The 27,401-nt window shown below is 39.9% G+C and overlaps 2 protein-coding genes across 2 annotated transcripts; one reads left to right on the top strand and one right to left on the bottom strand.

Moving 5' to 3' along the window:
- Nucleotides 1–379: 379 nt before the first annotated feature.
- SBSPON (somatomedin B and thrombospondin type 1 domain containing) lies at nt 380–9,967 on the top strand. The gene is made up of 5 exons (XM_059487829.1): nt 380–611; nt 6,411–6,605; nt 7,167–7,257; nt 8,068–8,244; nt 8,908–9,967. The coding sequence occupies exons 1-5, from the start codon at nt 395–397 to the stop codon at nt 9,023–9,025; spliced, it is 798 nt and encodes a 265-aa protein (XP_059343812.1). The 5' UTR covers nt 380–394; the 3' UTR covers nt 9,026–9,967.
- A 6-nt stretch (nt 9,968–9,973) lies between these two features.
- On the bottom strand, nt 9,974–27,204 carry TERF1 (telomeric repeat binding factor 1). Its single transcript, XM_059470728.1, has 10 exons — nt 27,000–27,204; nt 25,085–25,180; nt 22,843–22,973; nt 21,619–21,705; nt 20,196–20,345; nt 18,023–18,129; nt 16,804–16,869; nt 16,676–16,719; nt 15,605–15,669; nt 9,974–11,348 (listed from the first exon to the last, which is right to left on the bottom strand). Exons 1-10 carry the CDS (start codon nt 27,202–27,204, stop codon nt 11,190–11,192), a joined length of 1,110 nt encoding a protein of 369 aa, XP_059326711.1. The 3' UTR covers nt 9,974–11,189.
- Between the last annotated feature and the right edge of the window lie 197 nt (nt 27,205–27,401).

Below are 27,401 nucleotides of genomic sequence, written 5' to 3'. Positions count from 1 at the left end.
CCATGCGGATGCAGCGGGAAACACCCACCCACCACCTGGCAGGACACCCCCGGGGACACGCGGGTGTGTGATTTCAAATTTACGAGATTTTAAAATTTACGAGAGATTTAAAATGCACGCTGCGGCTGCCCCCGCACCCCGAAGCTTCGCCGCGGCAGCTGTGCCGCTGCCCGACCGGGCAGGGCAGGGCAGGGCAGGGCCGGGCAGGGCCGGGCCGCGCCGGCCGCCCCCGCCCCCGCCGGGCGCCCGCCCAGCCCGCCCCGCTCTGCTCCGCTCCGTTCTGCCCCGCTCTGCCGGGGGCTGGCGGCGGCCGCGGCGCGCAGCGGTGGCGGGGCCCGCACGTCGGGGCGGCGGGGCGGTGATCGGTGTGGCGGCGGCGGTCGGTGTGGCGGTGATGGGCAGCACGGCGCTGTCGGGAGCGCTGTGGCTGGGGCTGCTGTGGGCCGGGAGCGGGGCCGGGGGCAGCTGCCAGGGAAAGTGCTGCCAGGGCCGGGACGCCACCTGCGTCGGCGAGGGCTGGAGGGAGGGAGGCGGCTACGGGACCTGCTACTGCGACGGAGGCTGCCGGCGAGCCGGGGACTGCTGCCACGACCACGGCCAGGCGTGCCCGGGTAGGTGCGTCCGGCCCCGGCCCTGGCAGGGGGTGCGGTGGCGGGCGGCCGGCGGGACCCCGCGGCCCAGCTCTGGCCCTGTCCCCGGCCCGGGAGCTGCGTGCCGGGGCTTCGCGGGATGCGGGTTTAGCCGCGTTCGTGCGGGCATGGGCTCAGGGCTGCGAGGGGGACAGATTCCTCCCTTCCCAGCCGGGCACCAGGCTGGCTCAGGAAGGGAGACGGAGACTTTTCTCCCGCTAGAGAGAAAAGGTTTCCGGATCAGCTGTAGTACAGTGACAGTCTGAAGTCATTTTCCCTCTAAAATATGTTACTTTTCACTCAGGCAAGTCCCAAACACAGATTTATTGCAGGGGGGACGTCCGATTGCCGAGACAGCGGGGAGATTAATTCAGCACCCCTGTGTCTCTCAGCTGATCCCTCACATCCTGACAAACAAATATCAGTGAAATAATTGGGGAAGTCCCCACGGTGAGGTTTTGTCCAGGAGCATGAATCCGCAGGAATTTACTGTGAAGGCAAAGGCTTTAAAATGAGCACAGGAGCATGAGTGAGAGGGTCCTTTGCCAGCCCTCGGGGGATGGCAAAGCCTCCCAGTGAGCAGTGGCAAGGAGGAAAAAGTATCCCAGTTCTACCAAACTGAGTCTGCTTTGTAGGTATTCACAGTGCCTCTTTCTGTGGGTTTTCTACCCTTTGCAGTCTTCACAATTTGAAGACCTCTCTGTGCCTGGGATGCAGGACACAGACCTTGCTTTGCAGGTGCAGTATGAGTACTCGGTCAGCTTAATGTCTCTTCCCAGCTGGCTGGATGCACGCCAGTCTCAGCCAAAAAGTCATGAGCCTCTGCTGCACAGTCCTGCTAATTAGGGTGTATTTAGCAGGCTCAGAGCCATGCTGACATAGCCACATAGCTTTGGGACCCAAGTTGGCTTACATCTGCCTGGACTTGGAAGGGAGAGTACAATTCTCAGATGGTGTAGACCCATCCTGAGGGGTGTAGAACTGCACAGAAGAACTCAGCAGAGCAGAACTATGACCCCAGGTCTCTAGAAGGAGCATGGTCAGCTCCTCCACAGCTAAATAATCTCCCCAGAGTAACAGAAGGGAAAAAAATGCACCACAAAGTAAGACAGAAGGTAGCATTTTTGAAATCAGCATTTTTCAAATAGATTGTTCTTTCATTCAGGAAAGTCACTAGAGGGAGAACTGTCAAGATGCTTGTCCTACAGCCACAGCATATTGCATCTTTTCAGTAAATAAAATTATTTTTATTATTTAAGCATAAAAGGAGAGAGTTGATGAACATGCATAGTGTTAGCATTAAAACAGAGCTGAAATCCTTCAAAAAGAAGCTCAAGATTGTGCTTGAAAAGTTCTAGTTTGAACACTTTCATTACCATGACTTCTCTGGCACCTGATGATGCCCTGCTGTTATCAAGATTTTTTTTTTTTTGTCTCAGGCTCAGGGGTAATTGCCTCGAAAGGCATTGTATGTCTACAATATAAGCACACCACGCTTGCACCCTGTGTGGGGGTCGGTGCCCTAGATCCAGTCAGGAAGATGAGTCCCAGTGGAGCCTCCCTGTCTCACTGCCTCTCCTGCACCAGGGTTGGAATTTGCCAGTCTTTGGTGGCCCAGTTCAGGGAGGTAAACTCACAGGGAACTATTTCTGTTCTCCCTTTTGCCTGTTTCTGCCTGGTTTGACTCCTGCACTGCCTCACTGCCCAGCTGTGCGAGCACCAATGCAAACTCAAACAGAGGGAGCAGCACATTTTGCATTCATGGGTGTAGCATGGGAGGGCAGAATTTTGGCAGCCTGGCAAGGTGGTCCTAGAATTCACACATCCACAATTCTAACTTTATGAGAAGTTGTTCTTTTAAAGGCAAATTATCATATATACTCTCTATGGCAAGTAGTCATTAGCTTGTATTCTGTATAGACAGAAATTCTAAATAGTTTCAGTGGAAGTTTTTATTGATTTACACAAGTGTGGCTGAAAATGTTAGATTCATTTTTATTCCCATTGGGTGTTGAGGTCTCCCCATCGAGTCTTGTTAAAATCTACGTGTTTAATGACACCAGGGGTGTTCCCTGGCATAGTTCATTGTTTTAAATATAGAGTTCAAAACTTTAAAATGGAAATGTGAAGAAAGGGGATCAATGATTCTCATGCTACTGCTTGTTTGTCAACCTGTTCACAACCCATGATTTCAGCGCCTGCAGAAATGACATTTCATCCTCTGGGGAAAGTTTAAAGTGCCGCAAATGTAAGTAATCAAGAGATGCTAGGATGCAAGAGATGCTAGGAATCATACAACCAATTCTCCAAAATAAAAGAAACCTCTGAAAGAATGAACATCCTAAAGCTGCCAGCAGCAGGGTTAAATTCTGTCATGTCTAAAAATCGTTGTAGGTTTGGTACTTTATAAATAGATGGCTCAGCAGAAGTTCATGGACTGCTGAACCCAAGTTCAAGAGTTTTAAAATGAACTTCTTTATAGTTCTAACAATGAAGAATATTTTTGAATAAATGGAGAATATTTTTGAAGAAAGAATATTTTTGTACATAGCATTTTAAATTAGAACTACTGTCCAATGAGAAAGTCTGAGAAAGGAATCAGCTCACCATTTGAATCAGTGGTTACTCTGAGAAAAGCTGGAGATCCTTACATATTACAGTATATGTTGTGCAATGAACATACTACAATCCTCCATTTTTCTTTTTCCAGAGATGGGGAAAAATTAAATAGACTTTGACTCAGAAATCAAAGATTTCTGAGGATCTGTGTTTCATAGTGCTGCAAGTGGAGAAAAAACCAAAGTTTTTGCTGCTCGAGCTGTCTTTCATAAAATAGCAATGTATTTTTTCTGTGATTTTTTTTTTCTGCGTTTTTTTTTTTTTTTGAAATTTCAAGTGTTGCATTAGCTTCCACATTTTGGTAGGTACCTGAGAACAAATCCCTTCCTTCAGTTTCCTTTGACTTGCATCCTCTTCATTGTTTCCAGGAATCACCATTAAACATACTTAAAATCATCGTGTTAACTAAGCTGAGCAAATAGCAGCACAGAGAGGGATCTATAAAGATGTAGCTATGGATCCCTAATACTTCTTTTAGTGTGTCAAGAGATGGCACCATTCCTTTTATGCCAGCTCATGGACCCAATCTCTGTCATGCTGAGGAATTTGACATCTTTCCAACAAGGCACAAAATCAATCCACTGTCCCTTAACAGTTTTTGGGTGCTGACTGCAAGAGTGACATTATTATCTCACTGCCTAAATTCCATTCTAGCAACCCAATATTCTTATTTTTCCACATGACTAGGGCAATTCATCCTCTTACTCTAAGTCTTGATAGCCGTAAAATTAGCATGTATTTCTGCAGATGACCAATTTTTAACTGTCAGCTTGGTTTGATTCCAGTAAGACATGAAGTCATCACTTTATTTGTTATGCACTTACTCAGTCCCTTTGGGAGTTTCTTCATGGAAAATTTGATGTTAGACTGATGTTATCTGCATATCAAGGTGCTAATATGGGATTAAAGTTCTGTGGAAATTCTTGTTTATGCAGGTCATTCATGCAGCCAACTTGGAAGAGAATCAATAGATAAGGAAACAGGCTGGATAGATACTGTCCTTTGGATACTTGGGTAGAGCTAGGATGTGTGATCAGACATTGAAATCTGTGCTTGCACCATAAATCAAGTGGAGTCAAGGACTGTGTGGTGCAGTGTGAGGTGTCTGCATGTGCCAAAGGGGGCTTTTTCTGTGATTGTCCAGCACAAATCATACTCAGGAGCTGTCTGGGAAGGTGTTCCTCAGTAAGTAGAGGAAAACACCAGAGAGTATGAATTGTTGAGCAGGATGGAGAACTGGTGTCCCAATACCCAGGGCAGCCCTGTGATTCTGTTTCAGTGGAATTCCTTAGGGCGTGGGATGCAGTGTCCTCAGCCACAATACACCTGGTGCTGTCAGGGCTCTCAAAAGTGGGTGAGTTTGGTCAGAACAGCTGGTGCACAGTGAGAACAGAGGAAGGGAATTGTAGTAAAGTGGTAAGGACATCTGCCAAGTAGCCTCTTTCAGAGGTTTTAGAGGTTTTATTTGCTTTATGATATTGGTAAGAGTCCAAGAAATTAGAGATGTAATGACAGAGCAGACACTGCAGTTTTTGTGTTTTATGAGAAGAGTCACAAACCTCTAGGAGGTTATCATATTCTACTCTTCCTTCCCAGTGTCTTGTACTGGCAGAATCCCAGAGGGCATAAAATGTTTTCCTGAAAGACTAGTTTGGTCCCATCACTTTCCTGCAACACTGATACAAAGATGTGACTAGTGGTTAAATGTAAAGCTTCTTGGGGATTTAAATTGTAATCCAGAAATGCAGAAAAAAAAATTGAAAGCATGTGATATGTTCCATAACAAGCTAATGAGAAATAGCGCACCTGGGAAATGAAAAGTTTTATTTAACTAAATAATGAGAAGCCTGACCCAGAACAATCCAGAAGCAGTTTAAGATAGCCCACCTATTGATGATAATGTGTATTTTGTACCATTCTCTAACCTGGAGCACCTACTAGGTGGCTTCCAGGAAAAAAGGCTACTGGGAATGGATCACCAGTCAGATTAAATGTCCTTGTAGGCCACAAATTGAGGATGACTCGTGTAGGGAAATGATTGCTTGTCCTCAGAGAACTCTTCCACTTGATGGATACCCATGTGTGAGACATTTTACTTATCTACTCTTTCATGGCTCCTCCTGGCATGGCTGTGCAGATTTGAAGCTCCCAGATGGAGAGGTTGTGTTTGTTCCATCAGTGAGCATCCAGAGATCATCTTGATCCAACCCCTCAGGGCTCAGCCTGCAGTGAAGCTTTGAAAAGCTGTAGTATTCATTCTAACTGCTAGGAAAAAGGAAAATTTTTAGGTTATACAGTTTTCAAAAATGGACTTGGTGTTCCTGGAGAGGAGGCTGAGGAAAGCAGGTTCGTAAAGGTGTGAAATGGCTGTATGTTCTTTACAGTTGCATATTGTTTTAATGGGAAAATAAAGTGAAGACTTCTGTGTTATGTAGCTTCTCACTCAGGAATAAGGTATCTATCACCTGTTTTTGTATTCTGGGAATACACAAAATACACCACAAAACCTTTCTTCCCTCCCTGAGGGAAATGCAGTTTCTTATAATTCAAAGTTTACTTTAGAAATAATGGTACTTTCCCCAGAATTTTTGACCAAGTTCAGAGGAAGTTTGTGATCCATGAGAACTGAAATTAAAATATCTGGTGGACTGTTCTGTAGTTGGATATGAACAGGACCTGTGTTAAAACAGGTGGCAGTGGATACAGTAAGTGTTGAAGAAAAATTAGTTAGAAATTGATCTGAAGGGAATCAAGCAAGCTTCTGTTTAATGTTCCAGCCTTTAAGCAAAATGTAGTGGTGTAGGAGCTGCCAAGGAATGTCAGACCAGTCTGGTGTAGGTAATCTATGAACTGGTCTCCTTTGAGGCTAATGCTTCATGCTTCAGAGGAGGGTACAGAAGAGCCCCACAGCTGTTTCTTTGTGGACAAGGGATGGAATAGGGAGCCAAGCATTGCAAGCATTTGTTTGAACTTTCAATTTGAGTATGCAAAATCCCGGAAGAGCATTCAAACCCATATAAATAAAATTAGAAAAGAAAAAGTAAAAAAACCCAAACCAAGCAAAAAGCCCCTCACAATAGTCTTATTATCTCAAGCTTTTGAGAGCAATTAGGATAAAACAGAAGTCCTGACCACTGATAATATTTTAATACTGCTTTGCAGCTATTCCCTGTGTTGTGGGGGAGTGGAGTCATTGGAGTGGCTGTGCAGAACAATGTCATCCTGGGCTGCGGGTCCGTCGGCGCTATGTACAACAGGAGCCTCAAAATGGTGGGGAACCATGTCCAGCTCTGGAGGAGAAGGCTGGCTGCCTGGAATACCTGACTTACCAGGGGGAGGACTGCGGCCACGAACATGGTATTTTGAATTTCACCTCTCTGCTGAATATTGTGTCCATCACAACCATCATAAATTTTACTGATGTCAATGAACAGCAAAAAAGCCAAGCATCTATCTGCAGTTAGCTGGTTAAAATGATAATTTAGAACTTTCTGCTGTCATATTGCTTTTTATTCAATAATTTGTTCTTCTACTCTGTCTTTTCTTAATTTCAGTTAAGCAGACAACTAAGCTGTGTGCATTCCTTCAGCTGATCAAAGTATCAAATTACCTCTGTGCGAAGTTAGAACACAAATTCACTATGAAACAGGAAATAGTACTCCTTGTGGGATTCCAGTACATCCTCTCTCCTCACTGGCTAGATGACATGCATTATTAGATTTTTTTTTTCTGAATAAAGAGAGCTTAGCTGTAGGGAATGGGGTTGAGGTCCAATGTTGCCAACATTTTATCACTTTTTCAATAAAGTGAGCCAGCATTGCCATCCACAAGCTCCTGATTCATTCACCCACTGTTACAGGAATTGCAATATGACTCAGCTGTGCCTTGCTGTTTTACCATAACTGTTTTTTTCCTCAGTCCCTGCTTTCATAACTACCTCTGAATACGGTAAAGAAAGAAAAAGACGAGCAGCATCTTCTCTCTGGCCTTCAGACAAAGAAGCAGCAGGGTAATCTATTTATCATATGTATGTGGGTCATCTTGTTCAGTAGAAAACAGCTGTCTACAGAGAAAAATGTAATTAAATTTGAAATCATTAAACAATAAGCTATAGCTTGTACTGGTTTTCTCTCCCACAGCTTATTTGCATGTTCTAGATATTGTTTATTACTTGCTAATTGTCCTGAATTAGACATTGGGATCATGGCAGGTCTGATGATAGCTGCTTTTGAAAGCCAGCAGTAAACAATGCTAAAACAAAGCTGAATGTATCCTAAGTGTAAGTCTGAGAAATTAGATGTAGGTCTCTGAACAACGTGGGCTGAATGGGGTTGGTCTCAAGAGACCTTTTTTTTTAAACTGTTTGACACAAACAGTAAGAAATTTTGTTTAGTTACCAGTAGAGATGGTAATGAAGTTTAAATTAGGCTATTACTGGGTCTGTAATGCCCATAATGTTTTGTCCTCTGCTATTTTTCCTAGAACAATAAAACTCATTGATATTCTTAAAGTCTCTCTTCCATTTTCTTTCAGCAGCATAGAAGAAAAAATATGGGTTACTGAGATCTGTTTTTCATAATTTAGGAATACAGAACACTACCAGAAAGTGAGATTATACATAAAACACTGGACTGGGGCATAGAATGAGAAATAGTTTTCATAATGTTTTTAAGAATCCACTGATTGGGTTAGGGTCAGAAGATTTGTTAGCAACGACGATGTCTAACTTGCACCACCCTTACGATATGTAAGTCCATTCAAAGTGCCTACTTAGCTCATGCTTGATTTCTCATAATTTGGTGCTTTTCCTCCGGAGCAGATACTGCGTGGAGTTCCGGACGGAATCCCTTTCGCAGCACTGTGCTTCGGAGACGCGCCCGCACGCGCGCTGGATGCAGTACCTGCGCGAGGGACACACCGTGTGCGTGGCCTGCCAGCCGCCGGCCATGGGCCCGGCCACGCGCCGCTGCTCCGGGGACGGCCACGGCGCACACGGGTGAGCCACACCCAGCACAGTTCAGACTGCTCAGGGTATCTCATTAAGAGATGCATTAAATGGATCTAAAAGATTGAACAGCTCAAACCGTTTGAAAAGCTCAGGTTTTATCCTTTCGCTTCTCACAGAAATTGCTTTTAAAACCTCGATAAAATTGGGAAGTCATTTTAACATAAGAGTTTAATGCTTTATTCACTATTGTGAAGAAGTGATGGAATTTGTGTAGTGGAAGAGGACTTTTTACAGCTGTGTGCACTTTTACTTAAAAAAGGTATTTCCTACCATAGTCCAAATCTGACTGCAGATTTAACAGTGGTGGATTGGTACTCCCCTCAAGCATATAATACCTGGTTTTTAGAAAAGTCATTGTGAAAACAGATATTTATTATTAAAGTAGATATTTATTATTCAGAACTGATTTTTATTTGATCCATACATTTATTAATATGCATACTACTTAATACCTGTACAACCAGCTGCTCAACCCACCATCCTGGATATTCCACTTAGTAATAGAATGTCTGCTCCAGAAAGCATTTTAAGAACTAGATGAGTTTAGTAAAGTCTTACATGATTAAATCTTCTGACATTTTATACAACTCAATCCAGTAACACTAAATACACAGCTTTACTCCTCTAATTTCATATTTATTCTCATTTCAGAGATAAAATCTTACACTGGGAAGCAATTGGCAACTCTCAGTGCCAAGGAACCTGGAAGAAGATCCGGCAACTGGACCACTGTTCCTGTCCCCTGGTGCATAGTTTTATTTTTACATGAAAGTTTAAAAGGCCTTTAAAATTGCAACAAAAAGACTAAGAAAATTAACACAAATGGCAAGAAACCTATATATTTCTGCTGCATTTCTGGAGCCTTAACAAATTTTAAATGAGTCAGGATTTCAGCAGAGTCATTTCAGGAAATTCTCTTTGCCTTAATACAAAATGCAAAGACTGATCTCTGTATTAGAACACTAGAAGCATGTTACCATGTTTCTCTTTTGTAATTAAAGAGCTAATGTTTCTAACCATAGTAGTTGCTTTCCTTTAGTTCTCCATCTTTACTGGCCATAGCCCTGTCTCCAGGCAATGCTCCTACTCAGTAGTAAGCCAGCCAAATATTTTCAAGTCTGAGAATAGTTACTGTACACATTTAAGAGCAAGGGTAAATAAAAATGAAGTTTTTGAAGGCTAAAACTGATTTCAGTTTAGGTACTTTGTTCCTCTCCAGTATCATCTAGACAATTTTTTACACTATAATTGTGTAAGTATTCTTCCTCTACCCTGCAGTTTTCACGTTCAGCCTTCATGAAGACATAGACCTAGACAGCATTGTTAAGGAATTGGTCTCCTCAGAACTTCATGTCAGTAATACACAGTGTAACTTCTCTGGCAGATGAACTTAGACAAGACCTTGTGACTAAGGCCTTGGCTAAGAGTAAAAAAATTACTTATTACTAGTTAAAATGCTATCTACAGTGATTAACATATGAACCTGCAACAGCTGAGCACAGGCAAGACTGCTATGCAGGTGGAGAAAATTTCCTGTTAAGACAGGCAGCATCTCCATGCAGCATAAAGACTTACTAGGAGAAGCCATAGAGTCTCTTAGCCAGAATGAGGAAGGTGATCTGCTTGAGGTTCTGTCCACAATAAATGTGTTGTGAAACAAACCTTTAAACTGCATTTTACTATTTTATTGTAATGAATGCAAGCCTCCAAAACAGAAAGCAGAGATTATTTTAATACTTTCTGAATGTTTCAGACTTCATAACTATATGTTTTTCTTTTTTTATGGGGAAAATTAGCTCAGAGAGCTTTGTTTTAATATGACCAATTCAGACAGGTGCTTGTTCTTAAAAGGTTCTTGGAAAATAAAAACCTTAGCCATGAAAAATAGGTACAGAAAACATCTGAATTCAGGGGATTTTGCTTTTAAAAGAATGGTGTCTTATGTTAGTTCAAGTCACTAGATTCACACTAGTCTGACAGTGGAATGCATGAGTTTTCTGAGATTGTTGAAATCTCTTCCAAATGATCTGAATCCAGAGATACAGGCTAGTGCCATCATCCATCTGTCCCAGTCTCCCATGAGCAGGAGAGTTGCAGTGGCCAGCAGAGACCTTGATAGTGACCTCCATTAAAATGTATCTTTGCTGTCACTGACAGTGTAGACTCATTATTGAGCCCCACTTTGGCCATGTGTTTTTGAGCTTTCCCTTTCCTGCTGGTCTGGAAGAAGGCACTGATCAAGACAAGGTAGGTGTCACAAGCTAACCAAGAAATGCTAAGTGCTAGTGTAATAGGGTTCCTTTCCATGTAAAAAACTAACCAGTCCCTTTGTTACTTAAAAATACAATATTATATGTATTTACGCTTTTTAACTGCAGAAAAAAACCCCAACAAACCATCATCTCAGAAAATTAGCAATACTAATACATACATACTTTTTGGTAAAACTTATAGAAATGTCAAGTCTGACCTAAATTTCAAAGTGAAGCAAAACAAATTAGAATGGGTTATATGGCAGGAAGTAAAATTATGAAAAGGTCAATCTAAAAAGAGATACAGCCCTTTAAAAATACAGAACATTTGACTTTTCATTAGCCTCCATCAAACTAAAGATGTTGCCAGTCAGATCTAATACCCCTATTTACATAACAGACATTTCTTAAATCACTACAAACATTTTCACATTTCAGAATCTAGGTGATCTGTTATTGCATGTAGCAAAAAAGGCCAGACTTTACATTTAAGTCATCATTACCAGAGTAGGTGAGCTTACATGTTTTACACGTGTTTTACACGTATGACTATTCTGTTTCATGTTTTATGACAGCAGCACTGCTGGACACTCTGAGAGTAAAATAAGATGTTATTCTGAAAAGCTAGAGTAGGTCCTTATGTAGGGAAAGGTCAAGAAGAGTTGGTTCCTGTAGTCCAAATCAACTTTGTTTCATCTTGCTCAATGTTCTCCACCGGTCTTTCAACATGACACTTGTTCGGTTGTCGAAGGCACCATGGGCTAAAATTTTAGCCCAGTTACCCACTCCAAACTCCTTTACTCCCAATTTCAGCTCCAGGTCTTCTTTCGGAGTCCATTTCTAGGGCAAGAAAAACAGCAGATTTTTGAACAGAGAAAGATATTAATGTGAGAGCTTACAGCAAATATAAAAGTAAGTTTTCAAACAGCTCTCTAATTGTTAGAGTACACGTCAGAGGGTTTTTTTGAGCACCGTATCTTGAAACTAGAGATAAATGATACATTTTTAACTGAACCTGTAGAGCTTTATGGGGGCTCCCAAAGGGGGATCTGTGTTAATAAAGCCCTGGGTTAATTGGAGTAACAGGATTGGAAGTAAAAAATGTTTATAGAACATTACAAGAGCCATAAGAATTGTAAATGGCTGAATCTGACAGCCTAAAATTTACAGCTTGGTGGAATAAAAGGTTGGTTTTCCAGAGTATGTATAAAACCTCCTCCTATAAGTAACAGATCACTTCCAGCTATCAAATGGATAAATGGCATTGGCTATAGAGCAGAAGGGAACTTTACAGAATCATGTTATGGCTCACCTTTACAATTGAAAACTTCAAAATTGTAAGGAACTGGGCACAAAGGGAAATGGAGGTGCAAAGGAATAGCCTCAGCTTAAAGCCAGCTAGTAGATCTGGTAAGTGCAAGGAAATGTGAATTAAAGGGCGACAAACATCACTTAACTCTGAAAATAATGCACCCAGTGGAAATGTAAATCTTATGGCTGCTGCCATTACACAAATGCATACCCTCCTGCCTGTGCACAAAGGGAGGATGAGCAGCAGAACACCCAGCCAACATGACTGTCAGTGGCACAAGAACCCACATCCATGGAAATAGCAGGAAAAAATAAATTTATTTCTTAATGACATGGAACCCCTTTGGGATCTTTGAAAGATTCTGCTCTTGTAAGCATCATCAGTACAGTCTTTGGCAGGGTGGCAATTTTAAGTGCTCTTCTGCATGGTTCCACCCTTCTGTTAATTTAGACTTCTAAAAATTGCAGCAGGGCTCAGACATGAAAGACAAGGGGGAGTCTCTGAGTGCGAAGGAACTTAGATAACATTCAGCCTCAAAACTGTAACAGATCAAAACTGTATCCTGGTTTTTCTCCAAAAGGGGAAAATGTGGCATCTACACAAAGTGCAAACTGAGGTGTATAAAGACCAAACTTCAAATCTCAAAGCTGGATTTATTCCAGCTTAATGCAAGTATCAGGGCCCTTCCAGTAAACTCTGATCACTGACAAACCTCACTAAGCAGTGAAAGAATTACAAGTAATAGTAGTTCAACTGTATTTCTACACAGTTAGGAACCTAAAACTTCTCTAAAGTAGTTTACCCTTTATCAAAAATACTTCCTTTTTCTAATTCTTCCTGTTCCACAGATCTTTTGCAACATTAGCAGTGAATAGCTTTTTTTTCTACTATTATTAAAAGGCCAGAGATTCCATTGGAATAATGTAGTTCATCTCATTTCAGAGCATGCCAGAAAACTTTACTAAATAAAATCTTTATTCAAGTAACACAGTTATGCTTGACCTACAGCACCAGATAATTCAAATACTTTCATCAAAAGAGACAATCACAACCCTTGTTACTTGCAATGATTAATTACATTTGCTGTTAAAAGGGTTGTTTTTAGCTTGTTTTGATTTTTAATTGCTCACATTGAGCTTTTTAAAAAAATAAATTTCTTCCATTTATTGTATAAATGAGGGCCTGCTTTACAGGTAAATCAGGGACTGACTCTTCAGTGAGGAGCAGAACAGAGCAGTAACTTGCCCCCTGCCCCACTCACTGACCAGGTCTCTGTCCCCTCTGGGACAGAACTTATGTAGATTCCAGCTCTGCACTGTTACAAGAGTGGTTGAAAGCCTGGACATAATGCAGCACTACGCTTGAGCTCACATCAGCACAGTGCCTGGTCCACAGCAACAATGTGACATCTGGCCAGCTCTGAACACCAGCAGAGCAAGCTTCACTTAGCCAGGCAGAATGTGAAGACATTCCCTCACAAATTTGAAGATCTTGTTATTCATTTGAGTCAGTTCTGCTCTAGTAACCTGTCTTCCTTTATGCATTAGGGGACTCTGCTCTGAGTCAGAGCTTTTTCTCCTTCAGCTTTAAATTTATGATTTTTTTTTCCATACAAGTCTGACAAAACTCCAAACATTCAGATTTTCAAACACATTACTAATTTAAATCAAGTATCATCTAGATTTTAGACAACTCAAAGGACTTGCCATATAATTACTGGATATAAAATTGAGTACAAACAGTTCCCTAAATTCTGTGACACTTGCATCCCCTAATTTAGGGATGACAAAATAAAGTATGTGTCCTTTCAATAGCACTGCAGATTGTTCTATGCAGCTAACTGAAAACACTGCAATGAAAGGCTGAAAATGGGCACTGAACCATTGCAATGAAATGCCATTTACAAAACAAGAGCAAACAATGCCAACATTGAATGAGGGACTACATGGAAAAGGAAGTTCTAGAAGTCAACAGCTTGACATTCATTGCATTCTTTCATGCATGTGGACAATTTTATAACCCAGATGATTAAGCAGAGGAGCAGATTTATTGTTTAAAAGGCCAATTATCATTGCTTTCTATAAAACATTTATGAGGTTTTAGTGGTAGGGAGTAAGGCATAAATATAACAGAGGAGCAGATGCCCACAACTTTTCTAAGCGTTGAAAGAAACACAGTTCTGAATCTTAAGTTTCATTGAAGTTCTTTTAACATTTTCAATGCCCCTGTCAGATGCAGTTCTCTACAAATTTAGTCTTTATATTTCAATTAAGGCTGAACTATAACAACATAATTAAGCAAACAACTCCTATTTTTTTCTAACAAGATGTGTGTGTAAGCCCTAGACCTAGACACAGTGCTTGTAGGTGACCCTGTAACAGACTAGCTCAGCACAAAAATATGTGACTACAAAGCTTTCATTAGCTCTGTGTCATTGTGCTCCAAACAGTTTAATACTTGATGTTGAAAACAAGCTTGATGGAAGGGCTCATGCTTACCAGCAACTGCCTAACAAGGTACCTATCCAAGTATATGCGGGAATAAAGTAATTTTGTCTTTAAAGGCAAAAAGCAAATCCAGTAAGTGATGTTTTTTTTTAGGGCACTGGTTTTATCTGCAGCTTTTAAACAGATTGTCAGTGATCTAACTATTCCTGAGATTTATGAGAAAGTGAAAATCTCTTTATAGGGGCTTAAACTTCAAGAACAGGGGCTTAAACTTCAAGAATGAGGTCTCATTAGGGCTTCAACTCATTTGAGGACAGCATGTAACTGAAAATTTAATCAGTACATCAACTTCAGTAAAAATGCTTAAAGAAATAGGAGGAAGTATAACTCTCCTCCAGAAAAAAAAAACCAAAAAAACCCCCAGATTTGGTCTTCCCTGTTACATGAAAAATGAAATATCAAAATGAACACCAAAAAAATGAAACACCTCACATCAAAATGGAGATATGATGATAACTTGTACTATAATCTAAACAGAAAGACTCCACATTGCTTCCTAAGAGATATTATAAAGACAAATCCAACAATGGCAACACACATACTCAATGTTAATTTCTTCAGTTACCATGATAAAATGCTGAATGCTCATGAAGGAAAATTGGCTATAATCAAAAATCAGCTTGAAAGACCCCAACATCAAATCAACTTCAAATTGCATTCTATTAAGGCATACACTTCTGCACATCCTACCAGTGGGAATTCTAGCATTAGTGAACCCAGTAGGGTTATTTTAATGTAATTCAATGAAGTAGGCTTATCCATGAAGAGTGCACAAAGGACCATTTGAAATGTAGCATTATAAGAAGACCCTACCATTTGGTTTATAAAAACTAGAGCAGTTTCCCAAGTAAATGTTTTTACATCACATAAAAAAGTATTGAGTTATAAAACTGCTAAATATTTAAGCGTCTAAGATGGAAAACGAGTTGCCTCTGATAATTGCCCAAAATTCTCACAGGCAAATGACATCCTGAATTCTTTAATCCAAGCTGTGGAAAGAATTTTTTATTTCACACTAAGCTTTGGTAATGGTGTATTTCAACAAATAAAAGCCTTGGAAGCATTAGCAACAGCAGTATTTGAGACAGTAAAAATATGTTATATTTCCTGTCTTTAAAATAAAGGGACTGTAACAATTTCAGGAACTGTAGCACTTGAGTAAGCTACAGAATCTTAAATCTAAGCAATAGATTTAAAAATCAGATTAAAGCTGAGAAAAAAAATCTGTGCATGCAGATTCATTTTATCTCTGTTTAGAAGAGAGAATAGGTACAAACCTGTCTTCTTCGGCTACATGCTAAAGAAACTTCGTTTTGTCCCATATTTTGCATGCTGGTAAGATCTAGAAGACAGTTAACATAAATCCAAAACAAAGGGGAGTCAACATCAAGGCAGCAGTTTTGCATTTTACTATTTAGACCTGACAAGATGTACACTCTTTTGATATGCTTTGACAGATTGGGAAAATTTCAATGTCTCTTTACATACATACTTTTATAAATGAATACACATGAACCTTGCCATAGTCCAAGGGCTTCAAAAAACAGGCTATTCAAAAAACCCACCCTAATTTCTATACAATAGAGTTCACAGAATTATATTTTAAACACTTAGATTAAAATTGCTACATAATAACAAAACATTTGATTTTGGTAAAAACATTTTTACTATATGCACTAGTTTCATTTTACATAGAATGGGAAGTAAGAACCAATCAGAGCTATGATTCTTTGTATACAAATTCCATCATTTCCAAGTAATTTATCAGGTTTTAACTGTGGCAAGCACTCAAGGCATCTTAAGAGTTTGTCCTTCCTTATACAACATGGTCATGGTGCAGGAACTATAACATCATCTTGCTGTTGTAAGAGGGTGCTAATGGTCTTAAGAACATACTTATAACTATTATATTATCTGTGTTAGGTTTTTAAGAAGTAGTACCAGGAAATCACACAAACATCCTGACTTTGTACATTTTACAATACAATTTGTTTTTCCAATCAGCTAACTTCTTTAGTTCCTTCCCAATCAAGTTATCTAGCACGAAATTCAGAAAGAAATGAATTTCAGCTTTCTGTCAGCTTTCTTTTGGACAGGATACCATAAGTCCTGTAAACCAACCAAGCAAACCAGAAAATAGTCAATGACTTTGCAAAATTAATTGCTGGAGAACATTAAGCCACTTCATAGCTTCCTAAATATGGCAACCACAAAATTTGCATTTGTGCAGAAACCATACACAACTTGGAGAGTTTTTATCTACCACAACCATTTCTGCATTATTTTTAAGCACTATCCAATGTGATTGGATTACGTGTCTGAAAGTGTAAAAATAAACTAATACTCACTCTGAAGAACTCTGCTCTCTTTGGGCTTCTGTCCTGAACCTCTCCTGCAAAGAACACAGATCTGAAGTAAAAATACAAAGTACTTGATGAAAAGTCTGTGACCAGAGCAATAACACAAATTTCTTCACCTTGCTATGGGTTTTATTATGACTCCAGATGACTGACTTGTGATATACTGTTTCTCTTTCACCAACCTTAAAAAGAAAAGACAAAAAAATTATTTCCTAGGCAGCAACTTGCCATTTATATGATTCAACAATATTTCAATGAAAGAATCCTACGACTTCTCTGTAGAAGCAGTGGCATACAATAACTGACTGCATCAATGCATTCACCCTCTTAACCTTGCCTCCCTATACCTGGAGGAGAAATACAGAATCTGCCAAGTTGGAAGGGACCCACAAGAATCACTGAGTTCAGCTTTTAGCTCTGCTCAGACATCCCCAGGACTAACACCATGTATCTGAGGCCACTGTGCAAATGTTTCTTGAACTTTATCAGGTTTGGTAATGTGACCACTTCCTTGGGTAGCCTGTTCCCAAGACATTTAAGTTGAAGATAAAAGGCATTTTGCACTTCTATTTTTCATTAGGAATTATTTCCATAGGTATTTTTGAATGAGTCTTTAATCATATCTCTCAGATGTGTCAGGAGCTGCCCTTCTAAAAAAACAACCTAAAAAAAATATCTTATAACGTGTCTTCCTCTATACTGTCTGCATCAGTGTTTTCTTAACTAAATGATGCCAAGTATTCCAAGTACAAAAATGAAGAAATATAGACTCTATCCCAGCTAAAGCCAGCAATTTATTCTCCCTGAACAAGTGGTGATAAACCTAGAATATTAGCATTTTCCAAAATAATCATGTAATTGTTCTGAAGGTTTGCACTGTCAGAATCATGAAGCAATGTAACTATTTCCCTCCACACTAGTATCATTAAGGGGTCAGCTGTAAGAAAAATGTAAGACTTAATAAATTTCCTTATTCTTTTTCTTCTTGAGATGACCTATAGCCTGAAATTAGAACTAAAAGGAGTTCAACCAAGCATTAAAAAAGCAGTCTTTTTTGGACTTATATTATTATGGACTGACAGCTGTTTAAACTGCAAATTGTGCAACCTCACAAATAATTAAACTTAATGACGAGCTTTTTCATGTAAATGCCAAAAGTAACAACCACAGAAGAACACAAATTTAAAGAAAATAGGGAATGTGCTTGTAACTAATTTTCTATTGAACAGCAATTTGGAATTTAGTGCCTCCCCCCCTTTTACCTACTCTTTGATCTACAAGTTTCCTGTTACTGTCCAAGTACATCCCTTAGCAGTATAATACTTAATAACAAACCTATGTTTTGTTTCCAAATCACTTCTGCCATTTTCATTGACTTTCACAGGTCTGTTCTGCAATGTTGTTGCTCCCAATCCTTTAGACACCACATGCTTTGTGGCTTCCTGTGAGAAATATAACTGATATGTTAAAATTAAAGCCAGGCAGTACCTAGATAGGAGTTTGTACTAAGTTTAACATGCATACTTTTTATTAGAACTAGCAGTGCTTATTTGACAGACATTTCAGAGGTATTAACATTAAAGTAAGTAGTTTCAAAACAACTTTAGCATGTTAAGCTGAAATCCATAAAGATCTTTATCAACTAATAACTTGGAGAAATTTTAGTCATAGCTGCAACTGATTTTTATATGGACACAAAGAAATACAACAAATAGTTGCATAATGAGTGAACTTAAAAAATGTGTCAAGTAAATTACAGAACTTAACTAAGACTGAAAATACTATCAAAGTACTCCAAATCTGGTTTTTATAACTAGGTTAGAAACTAAAACTAACAGGTGTCAAGTTTATCTAGTTCTGTAGCACATGGCAGGACAAAGCATACATGTAGCATGTTCAAAAGACATATCTAAGCAGACTTGAGGCTTGTAATAGAACCTTTTTTGCACTGGCAAAAAAATATTTCTAACATCCTGCTCAAACTTCTAGCCACAAACTAGGATTATTTCTCCTCCATTGCCAAGAGAAGGAAGTAGTAATTCATTACTCCTTATAGAGTACCTAAAAGGACCTCCTACACTGAATAATGATGGGACTTTACCTCTTACCAGGGCTTGTAGAGGTAGGACAAGAGTTCATGGTTTTAAACTAAAAGAGGGTAGATTTGGACTAGATATAAGGAAGAATTTTGTTTTGTTTATGATGAGAGTGGCAAAACATGGAACATTCTGCCCAGCAAGGCAGAATGTCTGATCCCTGAAAACCTTCAAGGCCAGGTTGAATGGGGCTCTAAACAACCTGATTTAATTAAAGATGTCCCTGCTTACTGCAGGGTTGCTTATTGTGGGTTGGACTAAACTACCTTTAAAGATTCCTTTCAATCCAAATTACTCTATGATTATACTTCTACATCTGGCACTAGAAGAAAGAGAAATTAGCAGTTAAAGCTAGACTGTTCTTCTGCAGAGAGGACAGGGTGCACTGCTGGGAGACGTGAGTGCGGCACAGGAGTGGGAATTCCTCACAAAGTTGTCTCCTCCATGTGCCAGAGTAACTGTTCAAAGTAAGAATTGCAATGTGGGTGACAGCAGGACAAACTTGCAGGCAGTGAGGGCCTTAGGCATGTTAGTATGGAATTCTGGGCCTTCTCTGACACCTCCAAGCCTCCGCTTCGTCTTAGACTCAAAGAAAGAGCCTTGAAAAATAAACTTGAAAACTGACATTAAAGTGAAACCATTAAAAAGTATTCCTTGTATTATACTCTGAGTGTATGTAATAAGTTGTCCATTCTCTCTGGTAAGAGAACGAAAAACACAGAGGAACTTCAGGATTGTTTATTTAAAATTTGCTTCTTATTACCTTTACATGTCTGTGCTTTTGTAATTGAATAATTCAATATTCTTTTATATGAAGTAAACATAAGAGAAATTCTTTACAATCCTCCTGAAGATGAACTGAAGAAGGAATGTTGTTCTTGCCAATTTTAAATCACTTTTGAGCAAGACTGTTTGTAAGGAACATTTGTATTTACAGGAAAACAGCAATAATAGTTTGCTATCTCCTAACTCCCCTGACATTCCTAAAGCTTTTATCTAAATTAACAGGTCTTGATTTTTTTTATTTTTAGTATGTGAAGACATGTAGGCTTAAATAAAATAAGCATTAAATAAAAAGTTACATTTTTAAAGGAGCCCCATATCAGAACTGCATCTCTTAAACAGCTCTTGTTTTAATTACACTATTGTCCTAACTACTTTTCTAATCAAAAAGTTGTGGGAAAAACATTCATAGAAGATATTTAAGAGGAGTCTCTTTCCAACTAACTTCCTCCAAGACATATTAATTAAAACAAGAAGGTTTAAAATAGGACAATCCAAAGGAAGGCAAAGTTTCCTTTTCATCTAATACAGTAATTGAATATTGCCTAAACAACTCCCTTGGAAGGAGAAATCTATTTAATTGTATCAGGTAAATTTTTTCAAAAGTTTTCAAAATACTTTCAACATACCTGTATTAAGAAGTTAGTTTCATTTTCTTTCATGAAAAGTTCAATGTAAGACTTGATTTTACTTATCAAAAGACTGTAACTGAAGCTTTGGAGAAGAGGAACATATGGATCCCTGGTTTTAATTACGGTTGCCAGCTTCACCCTTAAAGGCTAAGAAAAGCAAAGCTTTATACAACACAATCCTGCAGCAAACTTGGTATCTATGCTAAACAGGAAATACAGAAAGCTCAACATGATGATTATTCAGTTTCCTGCATATCCCTATAGAGTCCATGCTGCAGTTTGAAACAGTTCTAGAGCCACCTAAACATTATGCCAGCTATTTACCTTATGTGCTCATAAATGGTCAAGTGTAGCTGACCAGAGATTTACATTTTCATTTCCTTTATGAATAACACTGAAAGCAGGGCTGTCAGTGGAGGAAAAACACCCAGAAAAAAGCCACTCCTTACTCAGTTCTCTCTTCTCATTTGCTATCTCAAAAAAGTGCCATTGAAAGGGCTGTACAGTATTCAGGAGAAGGAAAACTTAGTACAGCAGCATTAAGGATACATCAACATTGATAATTAGAAATTCTCATTTTGTCTACCAATCCCTTTGAATTTTACAGAAGCCAATGCAGCCAGAGAATTATCTTCTGTGTATAGGTTACATTTTTATTCATGAATTTGAATACTATTACCACAATCTACACTTTCCAAACATCCAAATGCTCTGAATGGAAGTGTATCTGAAGAGTAAGTTATACACAGGCTACTACTTACATAGAACACGTGTCCTAATATACCAGTTGGGGATATAGGAAGCATTTTTAACTTCTCTTCACCTACAGTTCTTCTGTTGCTGTTTTCTCTACTCCAGCAAATTCAAGTGTGTGCACTAACTATCATATTAGAGAGTTATTCACTCAAACCTGCAACTTTCTGAATGATGCAGTCAACTTCAAACCAGGAGGTGGCCTAACATAGATGTTGTCCTTTCCTGTCAGAGGCATAATAGCATCACTCTGTACTACAGAAGCTAATGAGTTTTCCTTCCCTGGGATGCTTTGGTACATACAACACTAATCAGAGGTGACAGAGTCCACTACAATAGAAATCTGCAAATTGGCTGTTAGTAGTCAGCACTATCAAATTCCCAGAATTTGTAGTGTCATCTCACTCCTCAAATGAAATGGAAGAGGGGATGAAGGACAACTCCTGCTAAAAGCATTTTACTCCCACAAAAATCATCCCATTTGTCTATCAATATCCTGGCCACAAATTTCCTTTTGTATTCTAAAGAGACACAGGTAAGAAAGTGACTGCACAGACAATAATGAGATTGAAGTTATGCAGGTAGGATTTGCTAGCTTTGGAAACCAACTCCCCTTTTTCTCCTCTGAAAGTCAAGAGCTTTTAATGCAATTTAAACAAGTTACTACCTTATCTGATTCAGAGTCTGTGAACAGCCTTTCAAGAACTTCAGCAGCTTCCCTGAAATACCTGTTTTCCATATGGACTGCTACAATCTACAAGAAATATAATTAAAAGATATGATTAAATACTTTTCATCTGAGATTCAGAAAAAGCAAGAGAATTCACAATTCTACAGTTTTCTGAGACTCCAAAAATTCAGTTTATATATTTAAGGGTTACTGACACATATCTACTTCTAACAGTTCTGAAATTAGTTTTGAAATTTATTTCAATTGATATCTTTTTCAGATTGTACCAGTTAAAATTTGTTTGAAAAACTGCCAAACAGGAACTATATGAGATAAAAAAAGGTCCCCTGTACAGATCTATTTACTCTGTACTAAAACTGAAAATTCAGTTCAGTCTGCTAATAGCCCAAGATTTTGGTAAAAAGGGCTCTGTTTTAGTAAGATAGAATTTTTAAGGCTGGAAAAGACCTTTAAGGTCATCAAGTCCAACCATCAACCTAACACACACCACCATGTTCACCATTAAACCATATCCTCAAGTGCCATATACACATGTTTTTTTCAAACACTTCCAAGGATCATGTTTCCAGCAGTTCCCTGGGCTGTCTGTTCCAATGCTGTGAAACCCTTTGTGTGAAAGTTTTTCTTTATACCCAATCTAAATCTCCCCTGGCACAACTTGAGGCCATTTCCTCTCATCCTGTCACTAGCCACCTGGGAGAGGAGACAAACTCCCACATGGCTCCAGTCTCCTTTCAGGCAGTTGTAGAGAATAACAAGGTCACCCTGAGCCTCCTTTTGTCCAGGCTAAACACTCCCAGCTCCCTCAGCTGCTCTTTGCAAGGCTTGTGCTCCAGACCTTTCACCAGACCTTTCCCCAGCTCCTTGGCCCTTCTCTGGACACTGTCCTCTTCCCTGGGCACTCCCCAGCACCTCAAAGTCTTTCTTGCCCTGAGGGGCCCAGAACTGAACACAGGATTTGCCCCCTGTGCTCAGCGCTGGTGAGGCCACAGCTCAATCACTGCCCTGGTCCTGATGGCCACTCTGTTCTGGATACCAGCCAGGTGCCATTGGCCTTCTTGGCCACCTGGGCACACACTGGCTCTTGTTCAGCTGCTGTTGACCAGCACCCTCAGGCCCTTTCCTGCCAGGCAGCATTCCAGATACTCATTCCCAATCAGTAGGTAGCATCCTGAAGCATTATGAGTAAGTCACACAGACCTGAATTTGAATCAAGCGACGAATTTCTTCATGAAGTTTTTCCAGTTTAATTTCTTCCCTTTCAAGTAAAGTCCAGAAAGACAGAGCAGATTCCAAAGGTGAAATTCTTTTATCATTTTCAAACTGTAATCCTTAGAGGGAGAAAAAACCAAAGTACTCATAAAAATCAAAGGATAAAATTAAATAGATTACAGTATGCAGTAATGTGCAGTAAAGTAATATGTACTATACAATTTCAATTCCTGTTTCCTCAAGTTCTAGGTGTTTAAGAAACCCAAAGCAACTGCCTTCTTTTCAGAGACTGGGTCTTCCTACCCTTGCTACTAACATTACTGATGCATTTTCAGGAGCTATTACGTCAGCTAATCATTGTTCACTTAAAATGTCACTTGCAATTAGGTATTTGGTCTGGCATTAATAATGCATTAAACTTAGCATGAGATTTCACAACATTTGATATTGATACTATTAATTTTGTAATACAATCACCATGGTAAGTTGTTTTTTCTTCCTGTGTCTATCACTATTTCCATGTCTTAACTTGCTGTTGTATTTGAAGTGCTTAAACCAAGAGGGAAACTCAAACAGGTCTACACAGGAGCGTCACTTAAAAACCAGAAGCAACTCCCCACGCCAGTGTACTGCTGGGCCAACACCAAGGTTTTGCAAACTCTCAGCAAAGGATCAGTGACCAGTTCTGGCAGAAATCTAGTCTAGCCCAATATTCATCCCCTTAACACTCAAGCAGTTTCCCAGTCTGGTCATTGCACACCTGCACAAGCGAGTGTGCCAATGTAACACACGCAGGAGGAGCTGGCAGGTGCACAAGTGCTTCTTTCCCATGGCACTGCCAGCTTAATTCAAGATGTTCACTGAACTACAGCCTCACTTATGCCTTCATTTTATGGTATCAGCAGAATCTCTCTTAACTCATTCCTTTCATTAAGTATTTTTCAGACAGAAGGTAAGCAATTTACACAATAATGAAGAGAAAAATTATTTTTTATCCACTACAATGTCAAACAATGAAATTTTAAACAGTATTATGTGCATATACACACATAACTAAAACAAAAACATGTCCCAGTCAAGTAACATGACACTTCATATTGTTTAATAATGTGAAACAAAAGTGTTGAGCTCTTAGTGAGCTGAAACAGCCTTGTCTGTGTGATCATCACAGATCAAATATTTTAATAACTAGAGAAATAGGAAAGCTACCATGTATTAGCTTTCCATGTACATGGTGCAGCCACACCTGATGTAATACCTACTACACACATGCAATCTTCCTCACCACACATATCATTCTCTACTGATAAGATAAAAACACACATTGAAGTAATATTCTCAAGTGTTATATGCAATAATACAATTTAGAGCATTAGGACAAAAATTTCATAATTTTTATACTATTTTAAATAATTTTATGAACTATTTCAAATATTAGAATTTGATTCCCAAGCTAAACTAAATCAGGATGCCATAATACCTGATAAGCAACAGAGGAAATTTAATTGTATAAAAACAAGACTTTGTGGCATTGCTAGGCTAGAATACACTTTTTTCTTCCATGTTCATGCTTTCAAGACTGCTTCTGAAGTCTTTAAATTCCAAAGAGCTTTATCAAACAGTGGAATAAAAAGAAGTTAGTCTTCCAGAAACTCAAAACAAAATCATTTTGGCTAAACCAACAAGTTGCAAATGCAGCCAAACAGAAGATGTAGTGAGTAAGAGCCCCAAGGACTTGCTGCCAGCTGAGATCTTACAGTCTTCTGTAGGAAACATGGGCAGTCATCCTTTTCATCCATCTTCTCATTCCTGCTGTCTGTCCTACTTTAATCTCTAGAGTGAAATGTGCAGAAAAGAACACATATCCTGAGTTTTAAACTTGTAAGTATTGCTCACTAAGACCCAGTCAGGTCTTTCCAGTATATTTCTTTTGTTGATACTACTCTGACAAAAAAAGCCTGGTAATTTAGGAAGTATATGGTCATTGAAACTCCATGCAGCTAAGTCAGTCAGCACAGAGTAAGTGCTGCAGACAGCTCAATCACATGTGTAAAAAAGATAGTCCAAAAAGTGAAATTTATTCCATTTATTTATATATAGCTATATCTATATTTAAAATATATATATATATATGCATAGTAAAGGCTATGTGAAAGCATATCTAATGTACCTCTGTAAAAGTTCATGCAACTATTTTTAAACACCTGAAAGAAAGAACCTATGTATTTACCAAGGCTTTTTCCTTGTGCAATTCTTATCAAAAGCTGGCAGAGATATACTGTTTTTTTCTGATGTGGAGGTATTTGGGAGAGGCCACTAATAAGAGCTGGAAAAGAAGAGAAAAGTTAAGTCAGTTTTGCTCCAGCACTGCCACAGTGTGGCTAGATATATAGTAGACACTGTGTTACCAGATTTTACTAAATTTCTAATTCCTTAAGAAACCAATGAAGCCCACTTCATTAAGTATTCTTCCTTGCTAAAACAACTAAAATAATATTTAAGAGCTTGACCAGAAGAATATATCCTTTTCTGAAGAAACAGCAGAATTAATCACAGGCTTTTATTCATCCAATTCAAAGACCATAGTATTAAATATAGGGGTTTTTTTTGGTAAGTAGGGTACTACAAAAGACAACTGTCTGCTCCAAAGAACAATTCCAGGAAATGCCCACAAACCTTGAGCCACAGACAGACTGGTATAGCATGTTGCTATAGCAACTTACAGAAATAAAGCAGTAAAAGATACATGGAAAGCTTAGTCAGAAATGTAAATTTAAAAGGAAAATCCTCCTTGCAAGGCTGGAAGGTCACAAGGATTATTACATATTTTAAAATGGGAGCTATCATGAGCTTATTCCCATCATTCAGGTTACTGTGAATTTCTTATGCTAATGTGCTGGATATAGTAATTCATCTTCACAGCATAATACACAACCATTCAAAATGAAAAGTGAATCACAGTTGGGGTTCAAAGGAGCTGCTGGATATTATCTGGAACCACAGCCTTCCTTCCTTTCTGCACTTGCTTCAATTTGAATTGACTTTCTTGTTGACAGCCAATCATTATTTCTGTAGGGTCTCCCTTTGTCACATGCAAGAGTAACAATTCTGTGTTTCTATGAAAAAAACACACCTACTTTTCTATTACAATCTTATGACTGTGCTAAGCTTTTCCCAAAGACTTCTACAATATTGACTTAATAATCTTAGAGTGCCAAACTCTTTCCTCTGTTGCTGAACAGAGTAGGAGCAAGTTCAAAATTTGCTATTACTTGTTATTTCTGCATGACCTTGAATTCTGTACAACTTTATTAACAGTTTCTACTAACACACTCAGTCTTCCCAGGAGATATTTTCACTCTACTTTTGCATTGCATTGTCTCTGCTTCTCACCTGCACAAAACCTCAGTACAATTCTCCTGCTGAGCTGCAGTCCAAAGGCCACACATAGAGAAGCAACACAAATAATTTAATCTAGCAGCCTCCCATTCAAAGTACTGTAGCAAGTTATCATTAGATTTCTTACCATATCCCATATCAACCTGCTTAGTAATCATTCTGTATGCCATTGTATTCCATTCTTTGCACAAGTTTAAACAAGTCATACTGCTATGTTCCCTTGAGTCAAGAACATATAAAGAGACAAAATATGCCCCAAAGCTCTAACCTGGCATCGTCAGGAAAACCGCTTCTCATTGAAGAAAACATCAAAAATCCATCAAATTTATCTGAGTCTTAGACATTTACTTCTAGTTGTCAACCACTCTCACTCTAAAGTTTATTCCCCGTTTTAAATATATATTTTTCCATTCAAAAGCCAGTTACCACACTTCATCTCATCTCATCTCTGTCTGCCAGACTATAGTTCTCTGAAATATTTCTAGCACTGATGTATTGCTGCCGTGTGCGAGAGCTGCCGATACCACCTCAGCCCTCCACAGGCTCCCCGGTAACCCGGGGATCTCCTGAGGCCCCCCATAGAGCTGAGCATCACCCTCGGCGCTGCTGACCGCGGTGGTCGATAGGCAATGAGTGCTTTAGCGCTCCCATGCCCCGGCGGGCAGGAGGGCGCTGCCCCTGCGGCCCCTCAGGACTCGCTGTCCCGGCAGCGGCTGCGCAGAGCCCGAACCGCCGCCGCCCCTCACCCTGCGCAACGTCCCTCCAGCGCCAGAACTCCGCCCCGCTCTGCTCCGCGAAGTGCCGGCACAGGCAGGAGCAGGCGAACTCCAGCATCCACTCCGCGGCCACGGCCTCCAGTGCCTCCGGCGGGGCCGAACTGACGGAGCTGCTCACGGAGCTGCTGCCACCGCCGTCCGTCGCTTCCGGCGCGCCCTGGGCCGCCGTCGCCATCTTCAAACCGCGCGCCAACGGCTGCCGGCCCTGAGCTTCGCCCGCGCCGCAGCCAATCAGAGCGATCGTACCGCCCCGCCCCGCTCCGTATCCAATCAGCAAAGCCGTTCCGCCTGGCCCCGCCCCGCTCACCGAGCCGCAACCAATCAGCGCTGCCGCGCCTCACGGCTCGGGCCGTCGTCGCCGCGCCCTTGTTT

The sequence above is a fragment of the Ammospiza nelsoni genome, chromosome 1 (assembly GCF_027579445.1).
Source record: "Ammospiza nelsoni isolate bAmmNel1 chromosome 1, bAmmNel1.pri, whole genome shotgun sequence".
NCBI lineage: Eukaryota > Metazoa > Chordata > Aves > Passeriformes > Passerellidae > Ammospiza > Ammospiza nelsoni.
This window is presented reverse-complemented; position numbering and strand designations above follow the sequence as displayed.